This window comes from Molothrus ater, chromosome 9, assembly GCF_012460135.2.
Source record: "Molothrus ater isolate BHLD 08-10-18 breed brown headed cowbird chromosome 9, BPBGC_Mater_1.1, whole genome shotgun sequence".
Taxonomy (NCBI): Eukaryota; Metazoa; Chordata; class Aves; order Passeriformes; family Icteridae; genus Molothrus; species Molothrus ater.
The window spans coordinates 30,406,781-30,422,403 of NC_050486.2; the positions used below are offsets into that span (position 1 = coordinate 30,406,781).

Genomic DNA, 15,623 nt, shown 5'->3' on the forward strand with positions numbered 1-15,623 from the left:
CTGACCTGGTGGCTCCAGCAGCGCTTCCACGGCCAGGGGAGAACCTCAGGGCTCTTCCTGATTTTGGGCAGAGCTGCAGGAGCCACCAGCCCAGTGACAGAGCCTCTGGATTTACCCAGGTTTCAGAATCACCACCCCAGTGACTGCCCCAGGGAACGGCACCGGCGTGAAGCCTCTGGGTTTACCCAGCACCCGGAGCCACCGCCCCGGCGACTGTCCCGAGGGGCACCATCAGTGAGGAGCCTCTGGATTTTCTGGGGTCCCTCACTCCAGCTGAGCACCCCCAGGGCCCTCGGCGGGCCGGTCCCTCTGACACCACGGCAGGAATTTCATCCCTGGGAATTCTGGTGGTCACCACTGCACGTGCAAATCGTTTGACAGAGCGAAACACACAACTAAAGGCATTAATTGCAGAGAAATGCCAAACATACCCTGTCTAACCTTCTAGCTTCTATATGTCTAAGTAGCTGTTGTCTCCAGTCAGCGGGCATTTTAGCACAGCTCTCATTTCCCTTCCCAGGGGGAGGCCTCGGCTTTATATCACTGCTATCGGAAGGCTTGTCGCCATAGTTACCCAAGTTATAGTCTGACGGAATCTTTTCCAGCAGAGCTGCCATGGTGGGCCTCGCTGAGACCGGCCGCGTTTGGGCCGTGCCGTAGCTCTCTGTGCTGTAGCTTCGTGCCGACAGGGGCCTCCTTTGCGTGAGGTTTTTAACTGGGAAGCTCCCAGTCTGGGCTTTCACTTCCTGGTAGGAAGGGTGCTCGTCTTCATAGCGCCCGTTGCGCTTGAGGAACTGGGCCTCGGGCACGGCCATGCTGCCCTGGCGCTCCGGGGCGCCGCGGAACGGGGCCCGGCCGTACCTGTCCGCCCCGGGGGGCAGCTCCTGGGGCTCGCCCACCCTGCGGAACACCGACATCTCCGCCGAGCTGACCAGAGAATCCGCCCTGCGCAGGAAGCCGGGGCGCGCGGCCGGGCCGGGGAACGGGGCGGCCGCCGGCTCCTCGCCCACCGAGGGCTGCGAGAAGGAGAACATGGGCTCCACGGGCGCGTAGCCGCGGTAGCCCCGCGGGCTCACCAGCTCCTGGGGCAGGCTCTTGGCCGGCTGGGGCAGGTACTCGGCGTTGAGCTGGAAGGGCGGCAGGAGCCGCTTGTCGGCCGGGAGCTCCACGGCGCCCTGGGGGTTGAAGCTTTGGTCGAACTGATAAACCTTCTTGGTGACCGACGCCTTGTGCTGCGGCTGCACCTTGACGCTGCCGTAGGTCAGCAGCTCGTCGTCCAGCATGGGCACGGACTGGCTGCGGGACATGCTCAGCACGCCGTGCTCCGGGCCCAGCAGCTTGTCCACCCTCTCGTGGGGGCCCACGGTGTCGTTCCCGGATGCATAGTTTTCCAGGGGGATGTTGTACACCTTGTACGCACCGATGTCGATCTCGTCGATGCTCTGCGACTTCTTAAACTTGTTTGTTTTTAAATCCCTCATCATCGGGGAGAGCCGCTCCGTGCTCTTGCTGATGGAGATGACGTTTTTGGAAGGGTCCGGGCGACAGTGCACATGGGAATAGACGTTTGTGAGGCTCCTGTTAGCGTTGGTGTCGTGGTATTCCCACGGAATTCCTGGAGTGAAAGTGCTCGTCATTTCGGGAGACTCCTTGACGTGATCTTTCCGCTCGGGCAAAGGGCTGGTGTTGGGGGTGCTTTCCAGTTTGGAAGGAAAAGCTGTCCTGTCTTCAAAAGGACTGGGGGTTCTGGTCCAATTTTGCCAAGGGTTGGGAGGAGGCACTTCAGAGTCGTGTGTGTTTCTGAGCGCGGGCTGCTCCAGCTCCAGGGGGATCCCCACGATCCTGTCCTGCCGGATCAGCGGCCGGCGCCCGTGGGCGGAGGAGCTCCTGGATTTGGTGCTGAGCAGGGGGTTGGTGCCGGCGTTCTCTGCCGCGCTCTCCTCGGCCACGAATCCCGTGTTGTCGTAGTGGGAGCCGTCGTTCCAGCTGTCGGCGAAGGCGTCGCTCAGCGGGCGCCGCTCCGGGCGCGCCGGGACGTTCCCGGCCGGAGCCGCTTCCCGCTGGCTCAGCAATGGCTTGGTCTCCAGGGGCTGTGGGAACGACTGGGCCAGCCTGCAAAGACAAGAGAGGGGAACAAGATCAAATGTCCTCTGTCCCGGCACGCCAGCGCTCATCGTCCTTGGAAAGCAGCTCGGCTTTCTCCCAGCTCTGGCTTTGGGATCACGCTGGGAGACTCCGGGGATGCTCAGCACGGAATATTCCCAGCTGGAAGGGCCCCACAAGGATCACTGAGTCCAGGAATCAAACCTGCCCCCTCGGTGTTTTTAGCACTGCCCGAGCTACTCTCAAGCTGTTGGGAACTCCATGGATGCTGTGCCACTGGCAGGGGAACGGTGGCAGCAGGTTTCTGCCCCGGAGCACAGGCTCTGTCAGGACACGCATGGAGAAGCTAAGAAGTCACTCAAAGGCCTGGCTGGCTCCATGCTGTGTTCCCAGAAATCCTGCTGAACAGACTTTCCTGCTGTAATAATAACGGATGAGTGCAGCAGAAGGTTTCCCCCACTCTTTGACCAGAGACACAAACAGAGGCAGTTTTCTTGCCTGTTCCCATCCAGCTCTTTAAGGGGCAGAGCTGTGGAGGGAACAACATGAGGCGATTTAGGGCAGGCACCCACAGGACAGGCTGGTCCTGGAATGTTTCCAGTGCAGGTTATGGCTCTCCAAGAACCTTTTTGGAGGTCCAGGGCAGAGGGAGATGGGACAGCAATAATGGGACACCAACAGCTGCAGCTCCACCTCTAGGAGCTTTAATGCCTGGAGATGGCACAGAGCGGAACCCACCAGCTGTGGGATTGTGGAATATGGAGAGTGGCCATCTCTGCACAGCCAACGTGGGACAAAAACGTGGATTTTTGAATCCAAACGCCCTAACGGGGTTGCTCTGAGGGCCCAGAGAGGACAAAAGGGAAACAAAAGCTGTGTCAGGAAAGATGTCACACCTGTTCCCCCACAAAGAGTTATTCACTGCTTCTTTAGCCGTGGTCTGCAGGGAGCCCATTTTTACGTGCGCGTTGGAGGACCCTGAGGAAGCCTGGGAAGGGGAATAGTCTGAGTAAGTGCCTGAGGAAACGCTGTTATTCAGACAATGGATCTTATCTGCTTCAGACTCATCTGTCGACTCTGAAACAAAACACAGCAAACGCTTTCAGGGGCGGCACTCGGGAACGGAACACCACAAAAACACATTTTTAACTTAGATCTATCAATGCATTGCATTGGGTTCTACTGATTCGTGCACAAATGTCCACGGCCTATGGTTTACAAGCAGGGGTGGCACATCCCCATCACAAGGTTTCATCTCAAAGGCTGCAAATCCATCAGTACCTTTCTTGTCTTTACCCAGCAGGACGAGTTTGGGGGGGTAGAGCGGCGTCTCGGGCATGGAAGGACGGAGCTCCCCTATCCTCATCTCGCTGGCAGGATGTCCAAAGGCATCCTGAGGGACACAACAGGGCAGAGTGAGCACAGGGAACAGCAACACTTCAACCTGCAGCAAACAGTTCACAGTCTTCTCCTTGTGATCACTCAAACACCCCAAACCCACCAGACGGGCAGTGCAAGAAGTTCTAATTTGTCAGCAGAAAGTTCTAATTAATCCTCCTCAGAATTAGGGTGATGTGCTCGTTATGGAAATGTGGGCAAACCAGATGGAACTTGCAAGACACATCAAGGCCGTGTAAACATTTTTGAGGGAGTCAAGGTCACCAAAAATGCTGCCAGCTGAAAGAAACAAACACTAATTGAGTGTAAACAATTGGTATTTCAGAGGGAGGATTCCTTGCTCAGTTATTTCTGGTGAGTCCTTCCAGAGATTCAGCTGTCCCTGGAGCTGTACTTAATTAAAATGGCTTTGTCTCTGAGGAGTTTGTGGCTAAATTAAAATTATTTGGATTTAATAAACTTCTGCCTGAGGGTTCAGCACACCTGACCTTCACACAGGCCCTGCAATGGGACGTGTGCTGAAAATAACCCCAGTTAAACTGGGGGAGGAAAGTGGGACTCGTTCTTAGAAAGAGAAATTTTAAATTAGGACAGTTAGGCCCTTAGGGTGGCTAGGAGGGAATGAAGGCACCAATGGGAATTTGGGGCTTTTCTCATCCCTGCAGAAAGCTCAGAGATGAGGAGGATGGGGAGACAGGGAGGGGTGACACAGGAGGGTCTCTGTACCCTGACAGGTTGTAAAGGTTCTCCAGTGAGTTTAGAGAGGGAAGGCCAGAGGGAGAGATGTAATAATTAGAGAAACAATTTAAACTGGAGTACCCAAACCAAATCTGCATTGCTAGAATGTTTAATGCTACAAGGTTTAAAACATTTTCTTGTTTCCACTTACAAGGAGGAAACTTTCAGGGCTTTACTGCCATTAAATACCTTTTGTAGTGACAGAGATTTGTAGAAGAATTTGCCACGTGATTTATCCTTGGAGAATTTAGTTCTGTTTGCACCAGAGCTATTTCAAACCCTCTGTGTCTGATGTTCCACTGGAGGCAGGACCTTCTCAGATAGAGCCATCCTCAGTTTAATTAATGCCCTCAGGGCTAACATTTAAGGCAGTTCCATGGTGATTTCCACATGGAGTGACCCAGCTCTCCCTTCCCCATGCAGAGGATTCCCCTGGTGCTCCACAGGTGCCCAGTGCCCTTTCCCAGTGCGGTGGGATCAGCTGGTGGGAGCCCAGAGCTGGGGGCAGTGCGGGTGCAGAGCAGTGCAGAAGGTGAAGTTCTCCACCTGAGCAGCCCAGGTGTGACCAGGTGTGCCTGTACCTCTGAGATTTGGGCTCTGTGTGGGTGCAGAGCAGTGCAGAGGGTGAAGTCTCCACCTGAGCAGCCCAGGTGTGACCAGGTGTGCCTGTACCTCTGAGCCTTGGGCTCTGTCCTCCCTGCCCGGGGCCTCCAGAGGTGATTTTGGGCTGAGCTCAGGGTCAGGCTGGGGGCTCTTGGGGGGTTCTTTGGTTTCTTTAGCTTGGACCTGGAATCCCAATATTGTGCCATGAAACTTCCAGGAGTTTTAAGCTTAAACTGCCCCCCCCTTGCTGGAAGAGAGGAAGACCCAGCAGTTCCATTTTTGACAAGATGGTGAACTTCAGCTGCATGAAGTTCCCTATTTTATATGATTTTCCTTTTCTTTTCATCCCCCAGCCCAGCTATCCAACAAAAACCAATGCACTTTTGAAAGAACCACTCTGGCATTTGTGAATCTGCAATGACGATGTGAAATACGCTGTAAAAACCCCAAATCATATTCCACTTAATTCCACTCTCTTTAAGAGGGCCTTTTTCTTACAAGGTGAAGAACAAAAAGGTCACTAATAGGAAAAAAATTGCAAGGAGAAAGGGAAGAGATAAATGCAATTGTGTTGAGTAGGTGCCTGGAGATTATTCCTCAGGATTTATTCCTCAGGATTCATTCCTCAGGATTAACTGGGGAAGGATGCAGGAAGAGGGCAGAGAAACTGTGGTGAGGAGAAAATACCTGGTACAAACCATTAAAACAACTGGCAAGAGAAATGTCACCAAATATTCAGGCTGAGGACATAAGAACATTATATTATAAACATTAAATTAAATTATAATCCAGAGGGACAGAATGTTTGGAATGCTCAGACTCCTGGAATCTGCCTGGAGCAGCCCAGGGCTGTGGGAAGGGATGAGGCAGAGGAAATGTGGGATATTCTCAATGCAAACCCATCGAGAGCAGGAACTGTAAAGACCTGACTTGCTGATTTTGATACTCCTCATTGTTTCTCATAGAAAGGCAGCACAACTCCCTGAATAATCCCAGACTCCTCTTTGGCCAAAACTCACATCTTCCAGAAAGAATTAGAATGATGAAGAGGTTCGTTTTAATTGATGATTAATCAAGACATTGTTTGCTTATTGTGAATGGAGGTGAAGGATGTACAGTGGATTTGACATGCAGCTCCTCATTCCAGATGCTCCCTTTCATTATTTAGAAACAGTTTCTGAAGAGACACGTGCAAATTAATTGCAGGAAAAGCCAAAAGAGATCAGAAACCAGCTTATCTGAGGATGAAAAGTGAGCAGTGCACCTGAAATTCAATTACCTGGGATCAGAAACTGCCTTCAGCCTTTAGCTACATCACAACACACCTGCAATTTCAAAGTGCACTTTAACTCGAGGCTTGAGTTTGTCTGCTAATTATCTGCAAAGCAAATGGAGCTTAATTATGTTTTATTTAATGGGTTACAACTGAAATCAGGCCAATATTGTTCACAAATCCATTCACACTCTGCCTACACTTCCCGTGTGCTTTATCCTGGTGCAGGAAGCCAAGGAGAGGGAAATGTATCTGCACCACCCTGATTGGAGCTGAAAACCCCTCCTGATGTCTGGGAAGGACCAGATCATCCCTTTTCTTTCCTTCAGCTGCTGGAATAGTTGTGCTACCCCTCTTGACTCCATCCCAGGGAAATTAAAATCTGGAAAAGTTCCCCCATCACAACTCAGGAGCTGAAATCGCATCTCTGCTGGGAACAGGGGGAGCTCCCAGCTGTGCAGGGAGGGAACTGCACTCCCATTTTTTAGTGGCACTTCAGGAGTCACCCCAGGCTCTGGCTGCAGCAGTTCAGCTCTTCCTGCAGAGTTCTGTGAGGTCCCTGCATCCACACAGCCCCAGGGATGTGTCCCCAGCTGCACCCCACGTTTGTGGTGTCACTGCCATCTCCTCCTCCCTGGGGATGCATTCCCAGGACCCTGCTGGGGCTCAGCTCTCTGGGGTGTTTGTGTTTTCATTGAAAAAAATAACATTATTTTAACAAATAATAACAAACCACTGGTTTCTGGAGGCCACATCGCCAGCCGCAGCCACGAGACCAAACACCTAAAACCTCTGCCAGGCCACATGGATCAAATTCCAGGAGGAAACACGTAGGGATAATGAAAACCCACAGAAAGCTGTTGAGAATACTCAAGTTCAAATGATAGGTAATGCAAAATAAATTCTATATATTCAGCAACAAGAGCAGAATGTCAAGACTGGTGGCCTGAGTCACCAGCTGGTTCAAGGACCAGATTTACACAGTGAGAATTTAATGAGTAAAAAGGAATCGTGGTGGAATTGAAGATTTCAGATTTAGATGGAAACATGAGTGATTTAACTTAGCTATTTTAGTTGAAATTAAATATTTAACTTCAATATTTTAGTCCTAATTGAAATCGTGCCTAGAGTTGAAGTCTTCTGAAGCCAGCTTGAAGAGAAAACTTTGGGGGGGTTATTTTTTTAAGGAATGAAAATGTTTGACTGCAAATAAAACACAGCACTGAGAGAGCAGCTACAGCTGAATGTGTAATATTTGTGCCAAAGACATAGAAATCTGAGGGAGAACAATTCCTGCCCTCAGGACTGGCTACAGACAGGGACATTTCAAAGACAAGGAATTTATCACAATGTTCAGATGACAAAGGAGTGAAAAAGAAGGAAAATACTTTTCCTCATTTATTTCTTTTCAGCATTAAAGCTTTGCAAAGGCTTTCAGGAATGCTGGCATTCCTGCAGACCTCTCCAAAAGCTTTTCAGCTCCCATGGGAAGGGATTCCCCTCATTTGGTGGGGTAAGAGAACCAAGCTCCAGCAGTGCTGCAGAATTTAGGAATTCACCTTTTGGGGATTAATCCCGGGGTTGAATTTGTCCCTGTGCTCGGCAAACACTCCAGGAAGACCTGGATTCTGCAGCTCACAGCATCCAGGGCTGCTCCCTGCACTGGAAGGAGCTCTCCTGCTGCCTTCATTAACTCTGGGCAGGGTTAAGTGGATTCCTGCTCCTGGCAATAGTCCCAAGGGCAGAACCTCCTGGCACACAGGGCCAGACAGGCCCAAGGAGTCTCTAACAGGTTAAATGGGATGGGATGGAAATGGTACCTGGGCCCACCCTCCTGTTACGTGCCAACCTCACATCTTTGAAATTGAACAGGGTGCTGAGAGAAATCCACAGCAAAGTTCCCATCTGGGGAGATCTCAACCCAAAAATTCAGCAGCATTGGGAAAAACAGCAACTCAGTCTAAAACTGGATGAAACTCAGCAGCTCAATCTAAACCTGAATGCAACCCAGCAGCTCAACATAAAACTTTACAGGTGGAATGTCACCGTGATATTTTCTGAAAAAATCCCTTTGCCCAGGATTTTCTCCTGGGAAACTGAGAAGCCTCAGAGGAAAATGAAAACAACATTATCTCATTTGCTTCTCCTGTGTTTTGCTGCTTTGGAATGTGGTTGGGGATTGTTTATCCAACATGTGAATTGTTGTCACTTAATGACCAATCACGGTCAGGCTGTGTCGGACTCTGAGGAGAGTCACGAGTTTTTCATTAGTATCTTGTTAAGCCTTCTGTGAGGATCCTTTCTCTATTCTTTGGTATAGTTTTAGGATAGCATTCTTTTATATAAAATAGTAAATTAGCCTTCTAAGAACATGGAGTCAGATTCATCATTTCCTCCTTCATCCTGGGGACCCAGCAGATACCACAATCCCCGTCAACCATGGGAATGCCTTCCCAAAAATCCCCCTGGGAGGGTGGAATTCTGCTGTGGCCGGGGGGGAAGGTTTGTGCTGGTTGTGTGTCAGTAAGGATCCCAAATGGATTTACTCCTTCTCCCCCTGGAACCCCCGGAACAGCAACTGTTCAACTGCCAGGCCCTGCGGAAGCTGAGCATCCCCGACAACGACCTGAGGTTTGCGGCGGATCAAAACATCCTTTGGGGCCCCAAAACCATAAAAAACAGCGTCTGGAATTCTGGAGAGGAGCAAGGGTGCTTGCCAGTACCTCCACGGAGATCTCCTTGGGGGTCAGGGGCCACTTGTGCTCGTACTTGTCCTTGCCCGTGGGGTCGGTGCTGGCGGCGGGGGCCGCGTTCTCGGGCCGCACGCCCAGGCTGGGTTTGCTCACCAGGTTCTGCACTGACTTCACCATGTTCTTCAGATCCTCGGGGTAGGGCGTGGGGTAACGCTTGAGGTTTATCTCCACCTGAGCAGCCAGGGAAGGAGGAGGCAGAGTTAGGAATGGAGGCAGGAATGCAGGATGGAAGCAGAGCGCAAAGGAAAGCCTGGTTGCGGTTCTGGGCTGAGGGCGCTTTCCTCAAGGTTTGGTTGATCTGTCTGGGGAGTTTGAGGAGGTCAGGACTGAAATTTGCTCATTCCCTCTTTGTCAGCATGGAATGCAATGCCAGTGCCATAAAGAAAGGGATGGAATGGTTCCCTGCAAGCCCCTGGGAGGGTGTTGGTAGCTCTGCACTTTGCTGACACATCCCATCACGCCCTCCCAAACAACCCTGCTGTAAATGCAGAATTAATTCAGCCACGCTCCTGTACTCAATTAATGTGAATTATGGATGGCAGCTGAGAGCAGAGCTGATCCTCTGGGAGCCATTGCCTGCTGGAGATGGATGATGCTCACACACATGATGCCGGGTGTCTGTGGCTCTTTCTCTTCTCTCACAGACCCAGAGCTCTCCAGGGAGTGCCCGAGGCCTGACTGAGCTCTGACTGACTGACAGACACACAGATTTCCTGAAAAACCCCACTAATCTGAACTTCCCAACTTTCCCAGAGCGTCTCAGGGTGATGAGGCTGGGAAACTTCAAATTCCTGCTGGTGATAAAGGATCTGGAGTTTAATATTGTTTAGGTTTTACTGTTTTATTGTTTCATAAACAGTTTTTCTCCACTTTTCTCTAAAAAGGTATTTTCTCCTGAACTGGTTGGAGGAGAGGCCAATTGAATCTGCTTTTCTAGAGGAGCCCCTTTAGGGTTCACTCCCAAATTTGCCCTAAACCAGGACAAGCACTCAGCAGCTTCTATCTGGTGGTGTAGGTGAGCTGGTTTGAATAGCTCCCTGCCAGAGCTGCAGGATTTAAATTCCCAACGAGAAGGAAAAGCACAGTTTTGGATTTAGCTGGAAATGGTCTGTCCATAGGAATATTTCAGAGGCAAAAGCATGATTGATTTGGTAAATAAAACTGTGTCAAGTGCTGGCATCCAGATCCGAACCAGGAGAGAATAAACGTCAGGGGGTAGAACAGAAAATGTTAAAATCTGTGAGTGGGATGTCACTTTTAATAAAGAATTCCAACAGAAAAAGGACAGATCAAGTCTGGAAAGCAGCACTAAAAGCTCTGCTTCAATTCTGGCTGAATGAAACCGTGTTCAGGGGTGACCTAATGAGGCACTTGGTGTCTCCCAGAGCTCAGGCCATGGCTTGAGGGCAAGGCACGGAGCAAATCCTCAGGAACTCCAGCAGGGAGGAGGCACTGGAGGCTGGGATGAGACAAACAACCCCAAACTGGGATTGCAGCAGGAGATTCACCTCCCTGGAAGTGTTAATATCAAACAGCCAAACTATCCTGCAAACCCCCTCTGGTGCTGGGGGACAGCAGTGGGATGCAGATCTCTCCCTGACAGATCCACATTCCCCATCCCAGGGGAAATCTGTACTCCCTGCCAATCCCTTTCCAGGGCTACATCAAAAGAAGCCTCACCCCGAGGAGAGAATTTTCAGAGTTCAAAATCATTGATGGAAAAAAGCTATTGAACAATCCCAATTATCAAATCTATTTTAACATCGGTCTGGCTGAAAGTTCAGTTTGATGAGAGATGCAAAGTGAAAATTTCTTCTGCTGTTATGAAATGCTGCAGAGTTGGTGGTTACTGCCTGTTGAGAATTTATATTTATTTAAATTTATCCCTTAAAGCTCTGGTGGAACTGATAAAAATGTACATGTTGAAACCTCCAGCCATGTCACCCCCAGGGGAAATTCTGATAAAAGTTGTGGGACAACAGAAAACTTTCCCAGATGATGTTTTCCATGCATGACCCATAAACCTGCAATTCATCCAGGGTAAAATTCCACTTTAATCTATTTATTGTGAGGTGAAGGCTGCTTTTGGCTTCATTTTCTGTTTCACTAAAGCAGAAGAGGCCATTAGCTCTGGGCACAGGAGCTGGAGAGAAATTTCCAACTGGGAAAAATAGTGGAAAGAAAAATTAAGAATTTCCACCAAGTTTAGAATGGGGTGTTAAAATGCTATTGTCAAGAGAACTGTTAATTTGAGAAGTAAAATCCGATTTAAACTCCTCAGATGATTTTATCTCTGACCCTACATTTTACCCTGGGTGTTCTACCACTGTTAGAAATCTGCAGGGTTGAAGTGTGGGATAATTCCTTGGTATTATTCAAGAAAGAGAGATTTCCATGCCATGTAAAGGCTGACAGGTTTGAAAATATCCTCCTGACAATGCAGCTGATTGAGGGATTGATGGAGAACTCTGCAGTGACATTAATTTCATAAAACTGGGGGAGGAAGTTCATGCTTTGAACCTAATTTTTCACAGGTGATGCCCTCTCCACTGCACATTCCACGAGGCTGCAAAGCCCTTGTTGACTTCTGCTTTGAGGGGAATATCGGATCCCCTGTGGGATTCGAATATTCCTGAAAAAGCAGTGGTTGGACAGTAATTCTGCAGAAATATAACATAACATAACATATAACATAACATAACATAACATGATATGTAAATATATAGAATCTGGAAATAAAAAAAGTTGGACAGTAATTCTGTAAAAATATAATCATGACAGAATAGAATAGAATTAATATAATATAATATAATATAATATAATATAATATAATATAATATTATACAATACAATATAATATGCAAGTATATATAATATGTAAATAGATATAATCTGTAAAGAAAGTTGGACAGTAATTCTGTCTCAATTCCCTTTGGGACAGAGCAGGAATCTGACATTCAAACCCAAACCCAGCTCAATTCAGGACCTGCATATTGAAGCCTGCCCATTCACAATAAGTGAATCCCAGAATAAATCCAGCAGCACTCACCTTGACTTTCCCTGGATTCTCCTCCTCTTCCTTCTTGTCCTCAAACTCAAAGGCCACAGTCATTCTCTGCTGCCTCTGCTCCTCCCACAGAGTGGGGTTAAAGCTGTCACTGTCTGACTGGAAATCTGCAGGGAATGGGAAAGGGAGCTGGGAATGAGCCAAAGGGATTTTCCTGCTTGCTCACCTGGGTGATTGTTTGGAAACTCGAGGGGGAACTGAGAAACCACTCCAGGGTCGTGAATAAAAGTGGGATGAGAGTGGTGGGAAGCAGCACCAGGGCTTGGGGCAGCCCTGGAGCAGAGGGGCAGTGTGAAAATGGGAATTTAGTGGAGCAAAGCCTCAATCCAGCCAAGTCTGGGAGCCCTGAGCCCCCACACCATGGAGCTGGGCATTCCCAGCTCCTGCCAGCAATTCCTGGGCTGTGCACACCCAGAGCTGGGCTCTGACTGCTCCTGCAAAGCCTCTCTGAAAACAAAAGAGGTTCAGGAAACGTCAGTGCGAAATTGCAAATCAGAAAATGTCAGTCTGAAAGTGTAAATCAGAGAATGTCAGTGCGAAATTGTAAATCAGAGAACATCAGTCCGAAAGTGTAAATCAGAAAACGTCCATCTGAAATTTTGAATCAGAAAACGTCAGTCTGAAAATGTGAATCAGAAAATGTCACCCTGAAAAACGTAAATCGGAAAACATCAGTGTGAAAATGTAAATCAGAGAATGTTAATGTGAAAATGTGAATCAGAGAATGTCAGTATGAAATTCTAAATCAGAAAATGTCAGTCTGAAAACGTAAATCAGAAAATGTCAACGTGAAACTGTGAATCAGAAAAGGTCGGTCTGAAATTGTGAATCAAAAAATGTCAATGTGAAAATGTAAATCAGGGAGCGTCAATCTGAAAGTATGAATCTGAAATTTTAAATCAGAAAATATCAGTCTGAAAGTGTAAATCTGAAAGTTTTGACATCTGAAAATGTCAACGAGAAAGTCAGCCTGAAATTTTAAATGAGAAAATGTCAGTCTGAAAGTGTAAATCAGAAAATGTAAATCAGAAATGTCAGTCTGAAAGTGCAAATCTGAAGGTGTCAATCAGAAAATATCAGACTGAAAGTGCAAATCTGAAGGTGTCAATCAGAAATGTCAGTCTGAAAGTGCAAATCTGAAGGTGTCAATCAGAAACGTCACTCTGAAAGTGCAAATCTGAAGGTGTCAATCGGAAAATATCAGTCTGAAAGTGCAAATCTGAAAGTGTCAATCAGAAACGTCAGTCTGAAAGTGCAAATCTGAAGGTGTCAATCAGAAAATATCACACTGAAAGTGCAAATCTGAAGGTGTCAATCAGAAATGTCAGTCTGAAAGTGCAAATCTGAAGGTGTCAATCAGAAAATATCACACTGAAAGTGCAAATCTGAAGGTGTCAATCAGAAATGTCAGTCTGAAAGTGCAAATCTGAAGGTGTCAATCAGAAAATATCACACTGAAAGTGCAAATCTGAAGGTGTCAATCAGAAATGTCAGTCTGAAAGTGCAAATCTGAAGGTGTCAATCAGAAACGTCACTCTGACCCTGGGAATGCCAGGGTTCATCCGCGTGGGCCAGGCCGGGGATGTGCCCGTGGCCGGGGGTGTCAGTGGGGCAGGGCTGAGCCCCAGCTGGGGCTTTACCTTCGTCACTGCGCGGCTGCTGCGGGAACATGTAGTTGGTGAGCACGCGCTGCTTGGTCTCGGGGTGCGCCTCCGTCTGCAGCGGGATCAGGGCCTTGGACTGCGGGAGAGGGAGCACACGGTGAGGAGAGCAGGGACAGCAAGAGCAACAACATTAACAACAATAATTACAACAATGACTACAACAACAACGGCAACAACGGCAACAACGAGAACAACAACATTAACAACAATACTAACAACGACTACAATAACAACAACAACAATGACAACAAGAACAACAAGAACAGCCAGAACAACCACAATAATAGCAGCAGCAGCAGCAGTAGTAGTAGTAGTAGCACCAGCAGCAATAATAATAATAATAATAATAATAATAATAATAATAATAATAATAATAATAATAATAATAATAATAATAATAATGCGACAACAACAAAAATAACGGGATAATGATAATAGCAATAATAACAACAACAATAACAATATCATCAATAGTAACAATAATAACAACAAGAACAGCCAGAACAACCAGAATAATAATAGTAGTAGTAGTAGTAGTAACAATAATAACAATAACAATAATAATAATAATAATAATAATAATAATAATAATAATAATAACAACAACAACAACAACAACAACAACAACGAGGTAACAACAACAATAATAACGGGATAATGATAATGGTAGTAATAAAAATAACAATAATAATATAATCAATAATAAGAATAATAACAATAATTACAACAACAAGAACAGCCAGAACAACCAGAACAGCCAGAATTATTATTATTATTACTACTGATAATAATAACAATAATAATGTGAAAATAACAACAACAATAATAATGGGATAATGATAACAACAATAATAATATCAACAATAATAACAAAAAAAACCCCCAACAACAATAATAATGTGATAATAATGGGATAATGATAATAGCAATAATAATAACAACAACAATAAATTATAACAATAACGTCAACAATAATAACAACAATAAGAACAACAATAATAGGATAACACCACCAACAATATTATTAATAACACCACCACCACCACCAGAATGGGAACCCATCCATGGACTGCTGGCAGCTGGGCAGGTCCAGCTCCCCCTGCCCAGGGAGCCCCAGGCTGCTCTGCAGGAATTTCAGCCTCCCTGTGGGCCGGAGGAGAGCGGAGCCTCCTGCGCCCTCCCTGCAATTCCTGGCACTCCCAGCCATGGGGACACGGGCACTCCTGCCCGCTGCTCCAGGGGAAAAGGAGCGGGGAGCACACCTGGCACTGCCCGCTTCAACACACCTGGGCATGCGTTTCAAGCCAGGCCTAATGAGGAGTTAATTAACGATGAGGAATAAATGCCGGTGGCTGACAGTTCACCTGGGAGTAAACCTGGTGCAGGGCACAGCAGAATTCCCAAGGAGCATTCCCTGGGAATTCCTGCTGGATTTGACTGCAGCTGCGGATGTTTGATCATGGTTTTGCTCTACCCAAAGTCACTCTGATCCGGGAGTGACTGTCACAGCCCAGAGAGTGGAGATCAATCCTTGCTGAGCCACAGGAAAGTCAAAATGCTGGAAAATGTTGTATATTTAAAGGGCTGGGGGTGTTCTGTGCCTGGGCTGCACAGCCAGGCAATGTTATTTTTTAAAATGCAAATTTTTAAAAGCAAAAGCCCCAAGAATCCTCATTTAACACATTAAAATTTAATCATAATTTTCTATTACTCCCCCCCCCCCCCCTTCAGCTTTCACATTTTTGGCTTGGGTCTAAAAGTAAATGTACATTTCAGACTTATTTTAGGGCTCAGCTGCTGCTGGAACCGTTGCATTTCTCAGGGTTCCTGTTGCATAATTCAGTTTAAAATAGAATCCCAAAGAATATCTGCTGTAAACCAGAGTCCTGGAACAAAGAAGGGCTCCCTCAGATTTCAAAGGCGCAGAAAAATGAGTTTTCTCCAAAGCAAGACCCAGAGTCCTCATGCAGCTTTGACTTGTTTGAACTCTCCCTGACTGCAGTGGAGCTGAAGATGTGAAGGGA

At 47.3% G+C, this 15,623-nt stretch overlaps 1 protein-coding gene across 4 annotated transcripts in view; it reads right to left on the minus strand.

Annotated features, from left to right (window-relative positions):
* The window catches only part of LRRC7 (leucine rich repeat containing 7), a 108,041-nt gene that overhangs the window by 17,586 nt on the left and 74,832 nt on the right, over nucleotides 1–15,623 (minus strand). For all 4 annotated transcript variants that reach the window (XM_054515757.1, XM_054515758.1, XM_054515756.1 and 1 more), the window contains exons 14-19: nucleotides 13,576–13,675; nucleotides 11,918–12,042; nucleotides 8,839–9,039; nucleotides 3,385–3,496; nucleotides 3,000–3,180; nucleotides 432–2,112 (exon numbers count right to left, since the gene is read on the minus strand). In XM_054515757.1, the coding sequence (XP_054371732.1) occupies nucleotides 432–2,112; nucleotides 3,000–3,180; nucleotides 3,385–3,496; nucleotides 8,839–9,039; nucleotides 11,918–12,042; nucleotides 13,576–13,675 (2,400 nt within the window). The remainder of the gene's footprint in view (nucleotides 1–431; nucleotides 2,113–2,999; nucleotides 3,181–3,384; nucleotides 3,497–8,838; nucleotides 9,040–11,917; nucleotides 12,043–13,575; nucleotides 13,676–15,623) is intronic.